The 18,744-nt window shown below is 36.6% G+C and overlaps 1 protein-coding gene across 1 annotated transcript in view; it reads right to left on the bottom strand.

The window, feature by feature from the left end:
- The window catches only part of UNC13C (unc-13 homolog C), a 591,853-nt gene that overhangs the window by 175,482 nt on the left and 397,627 nt on the right, over window positions 1–18,744 (bottom strand). The window contains exon 20 of the mRNA XM_029237965.1: window positions 5,286–5,371. Within this exon, the coding sequence (XP_029093798.1) occupies window positions 5,286–5,371 (86 nt within the window). The remainder of the gene's footprint in view (window positions 1–5,285; window positions 5,372–18,744) is intronic.

Genomic DNA, 18,744 nt, shown 5'->3' with positions numbered 1-18,744 from the left:
TGTATGTGGGTGAAGGGCAATAAAAAAATTATACTTCTTTGAGAGAAGGCCTCCAAAAATAAATGTAAGAGAGTAAGATATGCTAAAGATATTCAATACGCAAATACTCAAATTCATACATCAAGAGAAGATAGTGCATGGAAATGGTGAGAGCAGAGTTAACGGCAACAGTTGTGCTTATTAGGATGGTGACATAGTGAAAGATTACAAAGGCAGTCTAACAATTTTCACCTATTGATGAGGACCAACATGATAACTAAGCAGCAGACCAGAAAGACTGGTGATAAAAAGATAGAATGTCCAGTGTTAAAGCCTTGCTGCTACTCAGTGTGTGGTGCACTAACCAGATGCCTGGGCATCATCTCAGATTTTGTTAGAACTGGAGAGAACCACCCACCCTGCCCCCAAAAAGGTCTACTCAACCAGAATCTGCATTTTAACAAGATTCCCGGGGACTATTGTGCACATTAAAGTTTGAGGAGCTCCGATCTGGGAGACTTTAAATAAGGCCGGGTGAAAGATGATTGTATTTTGCATATCATAATTAATTCCATCTCTGCCTAAGTTAATTAAGTAAAACAGTCATTTTTAACTAATCTATTTTCAATGATTTTTAATTATTTTTCTATTCAAAGATTCATCTGGGAATGTGGCAAATGCTTTAGATACTCTTCTCCCATCGCTTCCATCCTAACAAGTGGATGCAATTTCAGAATATAACTTAAAGCCCAGCCACAAATTCCAATTTAAGAAGTAGTATTTAAAGAATCCCAAGCACTACTCTACAGAATTATTAATTAGAAACCACCTGAATGCTTGAGGACCCAATCCACCAAATGGCTGCTATCTTGGGGCCTAGCAGGGTTTGCTTTTAATAGAGACTTTGAAGACACCCACATATGTTACACAATCAGGGCCCTGAACAGGACTGCCTTGATTGCCAGGCAACCAAGTTCTATGGATACCAAGATGACATATAAAACGTGTGCCGTCAACTGCAATTGCCAAGTAAAACTTTCAGTCACAGGCATCTAGACATTTGGGTGGTATTATAAATCATCTGAAAGTTTTTGTTTATTAAATTATAATCCTCAAGATTGTGATAATGGCTAATGTTTGAGTATTTATTATGCACTAGGAAACCATCCGCTCCTTGCCCCCATATCTCTCTTTCTTCCTTTCTCCTTAAAATAACCTTGTAAGGTAGGTATTTTTGTCCCTAATTTTAAAATATGGAAACTGAGACTTACTTTAATAAACTGTCCAAGATCATAGCTAACAAGTTAATGGAAAGTAGCGGAGCCTGAACTCACACATAGATCTAACTTACTGCAAAACCTGTATTTTTACCAGCCAGGCTAAAGACTATAAAAGTCTTTAGAATAACTGCTATAGAAAAAATTCTGCAAAACCGACTCTATTTCACTATAAAATGAAATATTCCATCAGGGCTTTTTTCTTCCTAAACTGCCTTTTTCACAGAAAGTACGTCTTTTGTGTAAAATCTGTAAAATAATTTATTCTGGTTCATTCAGCAAGTTATCACCAAAGTTTGATACTGCTTATCAAAGTTGTAAGGTGATTAATGTCAAATATGAAAACAAAATAAGATGGCTCATACAGACTGAGTAAAGTTGGGGGAAAAGTTATTTTATTTTTAAATTAAATTATTCTTTTCATAGCAGCTGATGAGTTCATGAAGTAAAGCAAAAAGCCGCATCAAAAAGCCTTAAGTCCACAAATTCTAACTCGCTTCTCTGTTGACCTGACTTCATCAGAGGTTACTTACAACTTGGGCTCAGGTGCTTTAATCATAAGACAAACTATGTCGCCCAAGTTATATAACAACACACAGTCTTTCTAGGCCGATAGCCTGAAGCACTCCTCCACAGTCAATTAATTTTAACAACATTCTATAAGGCAAATAGGGAGAGTAAGAACATTACTATCACATGCAAAAGAGCCTGCCAGAAGAATGTTTTTAAGTATATGCCCTCTATTCTGTGAGGTATTCCTAGTCCTTATTTTCTTTAACAATTATTATTCATGTCACATTTTTTTAAATGTCACAGTATGAAGCCATCTATTACATTGAAATGGTGAAAGGGAAGGATGGAGAGATAGGGAACAAATGAACATGGATTTGTAAACACTGTCCTGGGAGTTTTAAACCTTAAATGACCTCTAAAGGAGACTGTTTTGAGACTTCCACAGATCTTTCTCCATTTATATAATAATAATGCTCTCCTCCCATTAGCACTGTGATTTTGAAGTATAGTATATTTGAGGTATCATGTAATCCTCACACCAAGCTGTGAACTCTTATCACCTTTTTACTGAAAGGAAAACTAAAGTTTGGAGATGTTATACATTAATTGCCCAAGCTGGTGCAGCTCATAAGTGAGAAAGCTTTCTGAAACTGGGTTTCCCAGACTCAGGTCTCTTGCTGCCTCCCAACTAGCAATACTAGAAATGTTTAGTTTGAACATAAGTATCTGGCTTTGTCTGCGAGGCTCTTTGTATAAGGTTGTCCCATTTGTAATTTGATTCAAGTAAACTAACACATACTAAGCTTCAATCAAGGTTCAGTGAATACAGAAATGAGAAATACAATCTTTACACTCAAAAGCCTTCTCAGCTGGTGTAGAAGATACATAAACCAGGAACTGCAATCTAAATTACTCCCTTACTATGCTCATTATGCCTTCCTGAAAATGGGTGTGAATGTGCAAACTAGTGAACTGGACACTTTAGGTGAATTGTATGGGATGTGAATTATATCTCAATACAGCTGCTATTAAAAAAATAAAATAATAAATTAAAAAAATATTTTAAAAATTTGTGTTAAGGAAAGGATTCTTGTCTCCAGAAAACCTAAGATAATCACAAAATAATCACTTACCCTTGATCTTGGATGTGACTTTTAATAATACAATCTCAGCATTTTGGGATACTGCTTTTGCACAAAATTATTAACTTCTAATCAATAAACATCCAACCAAAGTTATGGTGCTTTACATGTAGCATTTCTAATTTCATTGTTGTTTCAAACAAACGTTATATTTTTTGAGATTTACATTTCCTAACATAAATATTATACCTAGTTGTCTAAAATTACTACTTATTTTTTAAAGCAAAGGTAACATAAAATAAAACATCCAATAGTTGCACAAATGTTATATAAATAAAGATAGAGGCCCTGTCCAAACGAAATGTGCACTGGTAGGCAATGCCACTGTGGAACGGTCGCAAATGGTCAAGTTCCTCTGAAATACGGGCAGGAGCGGCTCCTTGCCCATTGCCCAGCCCTCTGATCCAGTGTGAACTTTTCATTTTACAGGTGAGGACAACGAAACATGAAGGTGTTGACCTCTTAAAATATTCCCAAGATCACATAGAAAAGGATCACAAACAGAAGTCTCTACTGCTTTTTCTACTACTACACTGAGTTGGGATTAACTGGTAAAGTCTTTACTGATACAACACATAGTTATCAAGTAGTTTCTATTTTCTAGGCTTCATTCTAGGCAATATAGATATGTTGATAAAAATCACAGGCAAAAAATTTGCACTGTGGCAAGGAAGACAGATAAGAAGCCCGAGTAAACGAGTAACTAAAGGATAGTAATTAGTTGCTATCCAGAGGATTAAGATAAGGTTATTCATGGAGGTGACTTTAGCTCCTGAGCCCTACATGGCTGCTTGTGAAGAGTGGTGGGAAAAGAAATCCAGGCAGTAAACGAGCTGATGAAAAGGTTGTGGTTGGTAGGAGGCAGAGGTAGAGAAAGCAGGATTGATCAATACAATGGAGAAGGAACGCTTCACTGCAGAATAAGGAGTTTGCATCTCTGAGCAAGTTCTGGTATAATTTTAAGGATAAGTCCTAACTTATCTAATTAGGTGGTAGACCCAGACTTTACCTGAAAATCAGGTATTAAAATCTATTGTGTACCTTCTTTTTCAAATAAGGAAAAGTACTGTATGTTTCCTCTGTGTGCCCTAGCAAGAAGTTTACATTTCAGCAACACTAAGAAAAAAATAGTGGCACAATGAGCACAAACTCAATCAGTCATCTTCCACTCCGCGGTCCCAATGCCTGTTCTAAGCTGCCAATCTGAACAGGACATGTCCCTCCTGAAATCCCTTTATGGTCTGTCGTTTCTCTTAGCAGAGAGTCAAACTTCTCATCATGGCCCACAAGGCAGCACATGCTGGTCCCTGACAATTTCTCCAGCCTCACTTCCTGCTACCTGTTGCTCACAGGACCAGCTGAGTTCTCTTCTCAGATGAACCCTGTGCTCACTCTACTTGTTAATGCTTTGTCCTTGACCAGGACAAGACAGAGATGCTTCTTGCTCAACTCTTCCCAAAGTGAACTCCTACTTATACTTCAGGTCTTTGTCAAGATAACACTTCTTCAGAGGAAGTTCCTCTAGAAAACCTGCCTTGCCCCCTTGTCCTAAGTCTGACTTAGGAGCTTCACCTCCAGATATCCCGTCATCTTTAGCACTGACCACCCCCACGTTGCGACCGCCTACATATTTGCAGCTGTCCTGTATAATCTTGTTGAGGGCAGGGACCACAGCTGTCCTGTTCATTGTTGTATCTTCCATACTGAGTGCAGTCTGGGCATTTAGCATCTAGGGGCTTAATACATAGTGAATAAGTGCAAAGAAAACTTTCTACTAGGTTTTAAATTCCTAGAGAGCAGGAACCCTAGGCCGGTTAAACATACTACCTCCAACTCTAAACACAAGGTGAGTGCTCAAAGAAATTTATAGTTTTTCAACTGAGAGCTGCATTTCCCACGCTTTACATTCTATGATTTGAGTATATTGAAAGTGGTGTTTCTGGTGAAGAGCCCTGCCATTGTCTTTGCACCAGCTTTGGCCATATTTTAACCTGCCCAGCCATCGGATACCATTTCTAAGTCTAGGTAGACAAATATCTGAACTAATATTACTCATCTACCCTCTCAATATGGTCTGATTTATGCCGTAAGTATTTATGCCATAAAGTATTCCTGCATCTAAACTTTGTCCTACATATGAAATACTCACTATTATCCTGCAACTTAGACCATTTGATTTAAAATGCATTTCTTCAGGGCTTTTAAATACTTTGTGATCTTTATCTTTCCACAATGTGGAAATCAGTTTCAGAACTAAACTGATCACAGTGATCGATGTTTTGATGCAACAGTTCCTTACATTTAAAATCAAGAACACAAAATCAAAATTTAACTAAAACGTATGCTCATAATAAGTTTAAATATTTGTACCTACCTTCTAGCGCATCTTTCATATCCTGAGCAAAAAGGGTCCACATAATTTCAGCACTTATTTTTCCCATGTTCAGTTCTTGAGGAAACCTAAAAGCAAACACATATATTAGATCAAAAAGAAAAAGGTACCTGAAAAAAAACGCTTCACATTACACAGACACCATAGTAATTATTACATAGTTTATAAATACTTTTACTTATGAGATTTCTCTTTATAAATTTTCAGGGGTAGGGAAAAAAAGCTGAACACCAGAGTGTGGCGATAAAGACAATTATTGGGAAAAAGGAAAACAGACTTCATTACATCAGTGCCAATGTAATGTTGCCCAGGGTTCCTGATGGATGTCTTATGCTGTGTGTTTGCTTGTGTCTAAAGAGTCCCTTTAGTTTTATCAAACACTTTGTCTTCATATGTCTCAATCTGAGGATAGGCCAGATGAATCTGAGGAGCAGATACCATATAACAGCAAAAACCACAGCTCACATTCATCTGTCAGCCATTTTTCTCGAAGCAAACTTGAGTGCTTCCATTCTCTATTTGCTTGAAGCAAATTATTTCAAGAAAGATTCCTCACTCCTCTGGTAAAATGGCCCATGGTGGACCCATTAATCAGGACTCCAGAACTACCAGGCAGGCTGTGTATTTTGGATCAAAGAAGCTTAAGCCAAAGACAAGATTCCTACTGCTGCTGAATATGTATTCTGTTTGTATGTGTTTTCAATCTCACGATAAGCCCAGTGAAAATAATTTCATTCATTTCATTTCACTGTAAACACTCAGCCCATGCTAACATGCAAGATGGAAAGTATTTTCTGTTCTAACAAATATATATTATATATTTTATGCACTGAATATATTATTTATAAAGTACATGCATATAAATGTTTATATACATATATACAAGCTAACATATTAAGGAAATATATATACATATATATGTAAAGTAACAAGAATAACTCTCACATTCATTTATTTTTTATTTTTAAGATTTTTTTGATGTGGACCATTTTTTTTTTTTTAAAGTCTTTATTGAAAGTTAAGACTTTGTCTTCCTATGCAGGGGGTGCAGGTTCAATCCCTGGTATGCAATTAAGATCCCACATACCTCACAGCCAAAAAACCAAAACATAAAACAGAAGCAATATTGTAACAAATTCTATAAGGACTTCACATTCATTTATATCTTTGAGTCCAAATCAGAAAAAGAGAAAAGAGTAATATAACCCTGAATGGGATAGAAAGGGTTACTTAAGTAAATATGACCTCAGTATAACCTCAACAAAGAAAAGACCACATATCTTACATACTATTTCACCAAAGCACAGCGTGTTTCATCAAATATCCCTTACTAATTTCCATCGATCAATTTATCTGTCAACTGATATTTAAAACTTAAATGTGGAGGCATTATTATTAAGTATTAAAACAGAACACTTCCTATGATCAAAAAATAGATATATACAAAATTAGTTTTCAACAATAAATTTTACCCCCTTTATATAAAAATAACCTTTGGCAAGAAATGTTTCATTTGTGGATAGCTACGAAAATCCCATATATGTAGTATATTAACTTTTATGTAATAGATACACAGCAACAAAATTGTAAGTGATATAATTACAGTGATTTAAGCTCATAAAATGAGGAAATCTATTATTTTAATTTTTTGAATACAGAATAAAGAATGTATTAATTCAGTTTATGGTGCCCTGATATAAAAAACAAAGACATTGGGAGACCTTCAAGATGGCAGAAGAGTAAGATGTAGAGATCACCTTCCCCCCCAACAAATACATCAGAAATACATCTACATGTGGAACAGCTCCTATGGAACACCTACTGAACACTGGCAGAAGACCTCAGACCTGCCAAACGGAAAGAAACTCCCCACGTACCTGGGTAGGGCAAAAGAAAAAAGAGAAAACAGAGACAAAAGGATAGGGACGGGACCTGCACCAGTGGGAGGGAGCTATGAAGGAGAAGTTTCCACACGCTAGGAAGGCTCTTCACGGGCGGAGACTGCGGGTGGCAGAGGCGGGGAGCTTCGGAGCCACAGAGGAGACCGCAGCAACAGGGGTGCAGAGGGCAAAGTGGAGCGATTCCCGCACAGAGGATCGGTGCCGACCAGCACTCACCAGCCCGAGAGGCTTGTCTGCTCACCCGCCGGGGCGGGCGGGGCAGGGAGCTGAGGCTCAGGCTTCGGTCAGAGCACCCGGAGAGGACTGGGGTTGGCTGCGTGAACACAGCCTGAAGGGGTTAGTGCACCACAGCTAGCCGGGAGGGAGTCCAGGAAAAAGTCTGGAGCTTCCAAAGAGGCAAGAGACCATTGTTTCAGGGTGTGTAAGTAGAGGGGATTCAGAGCATCGCCTAAACGAGCTCCAGAGATGGGCGGGAGCTGCGGCTATCAGCGTGGACCCCAGAGACGGGCATGAGACTGAAACGCTAACACTGCTGCTGCAGCCACCAAGAATCCTGTGTGCGAGCACAGGTCACTATCCACACCTCCCCGCCCAGGAGCCTGTGCAGCCCGCCACTGCCAGGGTCCCGGGATCCAGCGACAACTTCCCCGGGAGAACACAAGTCACGCCTCAGGCTGGTGCAATGTCACGCCGGCCTCTGCCGTTGCAGGCTTGCCCCGCATCCATACTCTCCCACGCCCTGGCCTGAGTGAGCCAGAGCCCCCTAACCGCTAATCCTTTAACCTGTCCTGAGCGAAGAACAGATGCCCTCAGGCTACCTACATGCAGAGGCGGGGCCAATCCAAAGCTGAACCCTGGGAGCTGTTCCAACAAAGAAGAGAAAGGGAAATCTCTCCGAGCAGCCTCAGGAGCAGCGGATTAAATCTCCACAATCAACTTGATGTACCCTGTATCTGTGGAATACCTGAATAGATAATGAATCATCCCAAAATAGAAGTGGTAGAATTTGGAAGCAACGGTATATATACATATTTTTCCTTTTTCTCTTAGTGAGTGTGTATGTGTATGATTCTTTGTGTGATTTTTGTCTGCATAGCTTTGTTTTTACCATTTGTCCTAGGGCTCGGTCTGTCCATTTTTTTTTTTTTCTTTTAGTATAGTTTTTAGCACTTGTTATCATTGGTGGATTTGATTTGTGGTCTGGTTGCTCACTTCTTTCTTTCATTCTTTACTTTTCTTTTTTTATTACTTCTGAATTTTTAATAATTTTTATATCAATAACTTTATTTTATTTTATTACTTTTCCTTCTTTCTTTCTTTTCCTCCCCTTTCTTCTGAGCCATGTGGCAGACAGGGTCTTGGTGCTCCGGCCAGGTGTCAGGCCTCTGCCTCTGAGGTGAGAGAGCCGACTTCAGGACACTGGTCCACCAGAGACCTCCCGGCTCCACATAATATCAAACGGCGAAAGCTCTCCCAGAGATCTCCATCTCAATGTGAAGACACAGCTCCACTCAACAACCAGCAAGCTACAGTGCTGGACACCCTATGCCAAACAACTAACAGGACAGTAACACAAGCCCACCCATTAGCAGGGAGGCTGCCTAAATTCATAATAAGGTCAAAGACGCCCCAAAAGACACCACTGGACGTGGTCCTGCCCACCAGAAAGACAAGATCCAGCCTCGTCCACCAGAACAGAGGCACAACTCCCCTCCACCAGGAAGCCTACACAACCCACTGCACCAACTTTAGCCACTAGGGGCACAAACCAAAAACAACAGGAACTACGAACCTGCAGCCTGTGAAAAGGAGACCCCCAAAACAGTAAGTGAAGCAGAATGAGAAGACAGAGAAACACACAGAAGATGAAGGAGCAAGGTAAAAACCCACCAGACCAAACAAATGAAGAGAAAATAGGCAGTCTACCTGAAAAAGAATTCAGAGTAATGATAGAAAAGATGTTCCAAAATCTTGGAAATAGAATAGAGAAAATACAAGAAACGTTTAACTAGGACCTAGAATAATTAAAGAGCAAACAAACAGTGATGAACAACACAATAAATGAAATTAAAAATTCTCTAGAAGGAATCAACAGCAGAATAACTGAGGCAGAAGAACGGATAAGAGACCTGGAAGATAAAATAGCGGAAATAACTACTGCAGAGCTGAATAAAGAAAAAAGAATGAAAAGAATTGAGGACAGTGTCAGAGACCACTGGGACACATTAAACACACCAACATTTGAATTATAGGGGTCCCAGAAGAAGAAGAGAAAAAGAAAGGCACTGAGAAAATATTTGAAGAGATTATAGTTGAAAACTTCCCTAATACGGAAAAGGAAATAGTTAATCAAGTCCAGAAAGCACAGAGACTTCCATACAGGATAAATACAAGGAGAAACACGCCAAGACACGTATTAATCAAACTGTCAAAAATTAAATACAAAAAAAAAATATTAAAAGCAGCAAGGGAAAAACAACAAATAACACACAAGGGAATCCCCATAAGGTTAACAGATGACCTTTTAGCAGAAACTCTGCAAGCCAAAAGGGAGTGGAAGGACATATTTAAAGTAATGAAAGGGAAAAACCTACAACCAAGATTACTCTATCCACCAAGGATTTCATTCAGGTTTGAAGGAGAAATTAAAACTGTACAGACAAGCAAAAGCTAAGAGAATTCAGCACCACCAAACCAGCTTTACAACAAATGCTAAAGGAACTTCTCTAGGCAGGAACCACAAGACGAGAAAAAAACTTACAATAACAAACCCCAAACAACTAAGAAAATAGTAATAGGAATATACATATTGATAATTACCTTAAATGTAAATGGATTAAATGCTCATACCAAAAGACACAGACTGGCTGAATGGATACAAAAACAAGACCCATATATATGCTGTCTACAAGAGATCCACTTCAGACCTAGGGACACATACAGACTGAAAGTGAGGGGATGTAAAAAGATATTCCATGCAAATAGAAAGCAAAAGAAAGCTGGAGTAGCAATTCTGATATCAGAAAAAATAGAATTTAAAATAAAGACTAGTACAAGAGACAAAGAAGGACACTACACGATGATCAAGGGATCAATCCAAGAAGAAGATATAACAATTGTAAATACTTATGCACCCAAAATAGGAGGACTTCAATACGTAAGGCAAATGCTGACAGCCATAAAAGGGGAAATTGGCAATAGCAAAGTCACAGTAGGGGACTTTAAGACCCCACTATCACCAACTGACAGATCATCCAAAATGAAAATAAAAAAGGAAACACAAACTTTAAATGATACAGTAAACAAGATGGACTTAATTGATATTTATAGGACATTCCATCCAAAAACAACAGAACACACTTTCTTCTCAAGTGCTCATGGAACATTCTCCAGGATAGATCATATCTTGGGTCACAAATCAAGTCTGGGTAAATTTAAGAAAAGTGAAATTCTATCATGTATCTTTTCCAACCGCAACACTATGAGACTAGATATCTACTGCAGAAAAATCTGTAAAATATACAAACACATGGAGGCTAAACAATACACTAATTAATAACCAAGAGATCACTGAAGAAATCAAAGAGGAAAAAAAAGTACCTAGACACAAATGACAGTGAAAACACAATGACCCAAAACTTATCGGATGCAGCAAAAGCAGTTGTAAGAGGGAACTTTATAGCAATAGAATCCTACCTCAAGAAACAAGAAACATCTCAAATAAAAAACCTTACCTTACACCTAAAGAGATTAGAGAAAGAAGAACAAAAAACCCCCAAAGCCAGCAGAAGGAAAGAAACCATAAAGATCAGATCAGAAATAAATGAAAAAGAAACGAAGGAAACAAGAGCAAATATCAAAAAAACTAAAAGCTGGTTCTTTGAGAAGATAAACAAAATTGATAAACCATTAGTCAGACTCATCAAGAAAAAAAGGGAGAAGACTCAAATCAATAGAATTAGAAATGAAAAAGAAGTAACAACTGACACTGCAGAAACACAAAGGATCATGAGAGATTACTACAAACAACAATACGCTAATAAAATGGACAACCCAGAAGAAAAGGACAAATTCTTAGAAAAGCACAACTTCTGAGACTGAATAAGGAAGAAATAGAAAATATAAACAGACCAATCACAAGCACTGAAACTGAGACTGTGATTAAAAAATCTTCCAACAAAAAAAAGCCCAGGAACAGATGTCTTCTCAGGTGAATTCTATCATTTAGAGAAGAGCTAACACCTATCCTTATCAAACTCTTCCAAAATATAGTAGAGGGAGGAACACTCCTAAACTCATTCTACGAGGCCACCATCACCCTGATAAGAAAACCACACAAAGATGTCACAAAGAAAGAAAACTACAAGCCAATATCAGCGATGAACATAGATGCCAAAATCCTCAATAAAATATTAGCAAATAGAATCCAACAATACATTAAAAGGATCATACATCATGATCAAGTGGGGTTTATCCCAGGATTGCAAGGATTCTTCAATATACGCAAATCAATCAATGTGATCCAGCATATTAACAAACTGAAGGAGAAAAACCATATGATCATCTCAATAGATGCAGAAAATGCTTCTGATAAAATAAAACACCAATTTATGATAAAAACCCTCCAGAAAGGAGGCATAGGGGGAACTTCCCTCAACATAATAAAGGCCATATATGACAAACCCACAGCCAACAGCGTTCTCAATGGTGAAAAACTGAAACCATTTCCACTAAGATCAGGAATAAGATGAGGTTGCCCACTCTCACCACTACTACTCAACATAGTTTTGGAAGCTTTAGCCACATTAATCAGAGAAGAAAAAGCAATACAAGGAATCCAAATTGGAAAAGAAGAAGTAAAGCTGTCTCTGTTTGCAGATGACATGATACTATACATAGAGAATCCTAAAGACGCTAACAGAAAACTACTAGAGCTAATTAACGAATTTGGTAAAGTAGCAGGAGACAAATTAATGCACAGAAATCTCTTGCATTTCTATACACTAATGATGAAAAATCTGAAAGAGAAGGAAAGGAAACACTCCCATTTACCACTGCAACAAAAAGAATAAAATACCTAGGAATAAAACTACCTAAGGAGACAAAAGACCTGTATGCAGAAAACTATTAGACACTGATGAAAGAAATTAAAGACGATAAACATATGGAGAGATATAGCATGTTCTTGGATTGGAAGAATCAACATTGTGAAAATGACTCTACTACCCAAAGCAATCCACAGAGTCAACGCATTCCCTATCAAACTACCAATGGCATTTTTCACAGAACTAGATCAAAAAATTTCACAATTCATATGGAAACACAAAAGACCCCGAATAGTCTAAGCAATATTGAGAAAGAAAAATGGAGCTGAAGGAATCACGCTCCTGGACTTCAGACTATAGTACAAAGCTACAGTAATCAAGACAGTATGGTACTGGCACAAAAAGAGAAATATAGATTAGTAGATCAGGACAGAAAGCACAGAGATAAACCCATGCACATATGGTCACCTTATCCTTGATGAAGGAGGCAAGAATATACAAAGGAGAAAAGACAGCCTCTTCAATAAGTGGTGGTGGGAAAACTGGACAGCTATGTGTAAAAGAATGAAATTAGAACATTCCCTAACACCATACACAAAAATAAGCTAAAAACGGGTTAAAGACCTAAATGTAAGGCCAGAAACTATCAAACTCTTAGAGGAAAACATAGGCAGAACACTCTATGACATAAATCACAGCAAGATCCTTTATGACCCACCTCCTAGAGAAATGGCAATAAAAACAAAAATAAACAAATGGGACCTAATGAAACTTAAAAGCTTTTGCACAGCAAAGGAAACCATAAACAAGACGAAAGACAACCCTCAGAATGGGAGAAAATATTTAAAAATGAAGCAACTAACAAAAGATTAATCTCTAAAATTTACAAGCAGCACATGTAGCTCAATATCAAAAAAACAAAAACCAAATGAAAAAAAGGGCAGAGGACCTAAGCAGACATTTCTCCAAAGACGATATACAGATTGTCAACAAACACATGAAAGAATGCTCAACATCACTAATCATTAGAGAAATGCAAGTCAAAACTACAATGAGGTATCCCCTCACACCAGTCAGAATGGCCATCATCAAAAAATCTACAAACAATAAATGCTGAAGAGGGTGTGGAGAAAAGGGTACGCTCTTGTAGTGTTGGTGGTAATGTAAACTGATACAGCCACTATGGAGAACAGTACGGAGGTTCCTTAAAAAACTAAAAATAGAACTACCATAGGACCCAGCAATCCCACTACTGGGCATATACCCTGAGAAAATCATAATTCAAAAAGAGTCATGTACCACAATGTTCATTACAACTCTATTTACAATAGCCAGGGTATGGAAGCAATGTAAGTGTCCATCAACAGATGAATGGATAAAGAAGATGTGGCATATATATATACAATGGAATATTACTCCACCATAAAGTGAAATGAAATTGAGTTATCTGTAGTGAGGTGGATGAAACTAGTGTCTATCATACAGAGTGAAGTAAGTCAGAAAGAGAAAAACAAATACCGTATGCTAACACATATATATGGAATCTAAAAAAAAAAAAAAAAAAAGACAAAATGGTTCTGATGAACCTAGGGGCAGGACAGGAATAATGACGCAGACCTACTAGAGAATGGACTTGAGGATGGGGAGGGGGAAGGGTAAGATGGAATGAAGTGAGAGTGTGGCATGGACATGTATAAACTACCAAATGTAAAACAGATAGCTAGTGGGAAGCAGCCGCATAGCACAGGGAGATCAGCTTGATGCTTTGTGTCCACGTAGAGGGGTGGGATAGGGAGGGTGGAAGGGAGATGCAAGAGGGAGGAGATATGGGATATATGTATATGTATAGCTGATTCACTTTATTATAAAGCAGATACTAACACAGCAACATAAAGCAATTATACTCCAATAAACGTGTTAAAAAATACATTATACAAAAAGTGAACTAAAGAGCATTATCTCTCATAAAATTGATGCAGAAGTCCTCAACGAAAAATGACAAATTCAATCCTTACATATATTCAAAGGATAATACATCATGACCAAGAGACTTATCCCAGAAATGCAGCATAGGTTCAACATTCAAAAATGAATCAATGTGATTCACCATATTTACAGGCTAAGGAGAAAACTTTTAGCATCTCAATGGATGCAGAGAATGTATCTGATGAACTTCAACATTTGTTCATGCTAAAAACAAAACAAAACAAGTCAAAAACAAAAACAAACATCCTAAAACTAGGAAATTAAAGGGAACAAGGGAACTTCCTTAAACTTATAAAGAGAATCTGCAAAAACCTACAGCTAACATCATACTAAGATAAGGATCAAGGTAATGGTATTTACTCTCACTATGCCTATTAAACACTGTACTGGAGTTCCTAAAGATTGTAAACAGGAAAGAAAAAGAAATAATGTCAGAGGCATATAGAAATAAAACTCTCTATTTGCAGACAACATGATCATCTACATAGAAAATCTCCAAAAAACTACAAAAATGCTACGAAATAAGTTCAGCAAGGTCACAGAATACGAATTCAAGACACACAATCATTGTATTTCTATACTCTAGCAATGAACCATTGGAAACTGAAATTAAAACAGCAATATATTTACAATAGCAGCAAAAGGTGAAATACTTAGGCATAAATCTAGAATATATGTACAAGATTTATATGAGGAAACCTGCAAAGTACTGAGGAGAAACATGAAATAAAGCTTAAATAAATGGAGAAATATGTTGTATTCACGAATTGGTATATTTAATGTCATTAGAATGTTAATTTTTCCCAAGTTGATTTACAGATTCAATGCAATCTCACCCAGAATTCTAGCAGAACTCTTTTTGTAGAAACTGACAAATTCATTCTAAAATTTACATGGTGAAGCAAAAGAACTAGAAGAGCAAAAATGGTATTTATTAAAATAGCTGAAGGATTTACAACACCTGTCTTCACAGCTTACTATGAAACTATAGTAATTAAACAGTGTATCTTCAAGGTAAATTAATTTTCAACAAGATGTTACATTAATTCAATGGAGAAAAGATAGACCCACTACTTGTAGGGCCTTATTTCCTATTATTCTACTGATCCCATGTTCAGCTTTCTCAGTTTTTCAACTGGCACTTTCTCAGGCTCTCAGCCTCTGCCTCTAGGCAGATCAGCTGATGCCTCTAGGGGACAGGGTCGGCATGTACCTGACACACTTTTCTAGTAAATACGTGCATATATCATAAAGATATAAAGAAATTCATGGGGGTGAAAAGATCAAACCTATTCTAATAGTAAGGTTTGGGCAAGTAGTAAAGGGAATTGAATTCAGGGAGGCATATATATACGTCTTCAATCCGATTTGCAATGTTTTGTTTATTTTAGAAAAAAACTAAAAAGTTTATAATTTTACAAGCAGTAAAATAAGAGGTAATATAATACAAATGAGTGCTAACATATTTAGCATTTAATAAGTAATATTTGTTAATAAGTCGCTATTAATTGAAGGCCTAGCATGTGCTATGCACAGCACTGAGGGCTAAATAAAATACACACAGTCCTTGCCCCTCAGAAGTTTACAACAAGGTAGAAATGACAGTAAAAAAAAAAAATATATATATATGTATAAAACATATCATATGATATATATTTGATAAGTCTCACAAAGAAAGCTAGAGGGTGAAACAATAGAGCTGGCTGTGAAAACAGTGGTTTTAGAAAATCAAGCGTTTGGAGAAACAACTCCTCCTCTTTACTGGTTCTTAGGGGCTGTGACAGCAGCTTATTTTCAATGGAGGGTCACTCCTGTAGCCTGTACAGAGATGGGAAGCAGCAGCATGAACAAGTTTGGCAAGAGAAGATTCAGAACTTCTGGTATCAAGGACCAACAGTGATAGGAACCTTGGTGTATGCTGTAAATGACAGTGACTGCCATGATATCAAAGGGGAACAGAAGAAGAGCAACATGGGGAATGGGAACATGGATAATAAATAGAAAAGGAGACTGCAGAACATCAGCTGTAGGTGAGAGAATACACAGGAGCTAGACCAAGGAGCAAGGGCAAAAAGAGCCAAAGATATCCTGAGTGGCTGCTGTTTTTCTATTCTCGGGTCTACACTTGGGTGATGTGACTTAAAGAAACATGGGTCACTACTATATATAAAATAGATAAACAAGGACCTACTATATAACACAGGGAACTATATTCAATATCTTGTAATAACCTATAATGGAAAAGAATCTGAAAAAGGATAGATAAATGTATGTATAACCAAATCACTTTTCTGTACACCAGAAACTAACACAATATTATAAATTAATTATATTTCAATTAAAAAAAAGAAACATGCATCATAATGGAAAGGGACATTTTACTTGATTTGCACTAAGTACAAATTACTAAACACAATAAAGGTAAGAGTATATGATGCAGAAGTATATACTGGTGCAGTCATTCACAGAAGTTATCTGAAGAAAGTTAAGATTTGTATGTACTTTTCGAGGAGGATAAAGATTAACTGGTGGAAGGGATAAGCTATGCACCCCAGTTAATGGTTGTAATTACCATAAGAAAAGACTCTCAAAGTGACTTTTAAAATATTTTTCCTTTAATCTAGACTGTTCAATCGAATAACTTCAAAACAGGGAATCTAAAAATAAGCTATTAGTGTCAGGATTTTCTCAGTTGCATATGCAATGTCAAGTTTGATTTTTATTCTTGAAAAACTGAGGTTTAAGGGTTCTCATTATTACTGTTGAGGATTTAACAAAAACTTAAACCAAAACCAAACTACCATTTAAAATAAAAACAACACACAAGAAAAATATACACTAGATATATAAAAGGCAAAGGGATAATACTATTAATACAAGAAGAATTGTTACAAATCTGAAGAAAAAGAGGGATATTAGAAAAAATGGCTGAGATGAATGGACAATCTAAAAATTAAACAACACAAAAACCTAGTAAATATAGAAAAAGCAGGCTCACTTCTCTAATATTCAAAGAAATTTCCATTAAAATAATAGTAAAATTTTTTTACTAAGGACATTTCAGGCTAGAAAACAAGCAGAAAATATTAATGAACATTCAGGACCTGTCTGAACCTGATTTACGAAAGCTATTTAATGACTCTCTACAGGCTTTCAGTTTTTATGTTATTCTGATACCTGCATTATTTCCACTCCCTTCTCTCCTGTGTCCCAGGAGTCCCCTCCATGGACTGCATCATCATGGTGTTATATGAAACTACAAAGTAATATGCACCTATTAAAAAGAGCAAGATAGGTCTGCCTATACTGACATGAAAAGATGTCTGTCAAGCTGTTTTAAGTGAACAAAGCAAATTATACAGATTACTGTACATATTATCCTATATTTTGTAAAAAAAAAGAGTAAAAATAAATATTATTCAATGAATTTCTACGCTTATACATGCACAAAATAGTAGTTGGAAAAAATACACCCAACTACTGAAAATTTGTAAGGAGTGGGTAAGGGAGTCTTATTTTTGGTTTTTATTTGTTTTCTTCATAAAAATGATACATAAACATTTAGAACTTTCACTTTCTACTTCGAATAGGCCTGTGAAGTTGAATATGATCATTTTAATAAACACAAAAATTTAAATAAATTCTGAAATAAACATCAAAGGGCATTTTACTAAATACTATATTTTTATAAAGCTAAATAACATTCATTTATTTCTCACAAAATTCCTATTTGATTGTTGTCATTCTCATTTTTCAAATGAGGAACCGGTGGTCAGAATTAGAGCCTTGAGCTGTTTTCCCAAAGCTCATGATCTCTCCAATAAAGAAGCAGCAAATATTCAATTTTTTTTGATACTTAGAAGAGGCATAAAGATAACTTTGACTACACTCATTTTAGACTTAGGAACGTTAGAGATTAAGAAACATGTCCTAAAACATGAAACACATCAATGACAAAATCAATAATAGAGCTTATGCTTCTTGACGATATTTCTTTTTCATTCTTTTTCTTATGACAATAACAGAAATTCCCAAGCATTGAAAATGTCTTCACAGATAATTCTTTTGTTTTGTTTCAGCCTATTGATTTTGCCTTAAAATATTTACAGTTCAAATCATTAGCTTCATATTTTATGTAATAGTCTATCTTTAAATTTAAATCTCAAGATTTACTTCTTGCCAAGCTCTGCTTCCACACAGAAGATAATCTTTGGGGTCTGAGACATTACTCTGATATCTGTTTTACAAGTTTTGCTTATTGTGTATTATGACATGCTAGCTTCAAATCTGGTTTTCTTACTATTACCTATGGAAATAACAGATATCCTTGTGCTAGAAAAAAATAACTCAAAGATCCCTTGTTTACCTAAGCGTTACATAAGTTCTTCTGAAGTCTATATTTTTATTTTACTTTACTACCTCTCTATGGTATTTCTGGTGCATTTGGAAGTACTTCTCTGGCTCTGTCTTACAAAAATCCTAGTTAAATAAAAAACCTCAGTAGTCAGC

The sequence above is a fragment of the Monodon monoceros genome, unplaced genomic scaffold (genome assembly GCF_005190385.1).
Source record: "Monodon monoceros isolate NGI ecotype Baffin Bay Population unplaced genomic scaffold, NGI_Narwhal_1 Super_Scaffold_21, whole genome shotgun sequence".
NCBI lineage: Eukaryota > Metazoa > Chordata > Mammalia > Artiodactyla > Monodontidae > Monodon > Monodon monoceros.
This window is presented reverse-complemented; position numbering and strand designations above follow the sequence as displayed.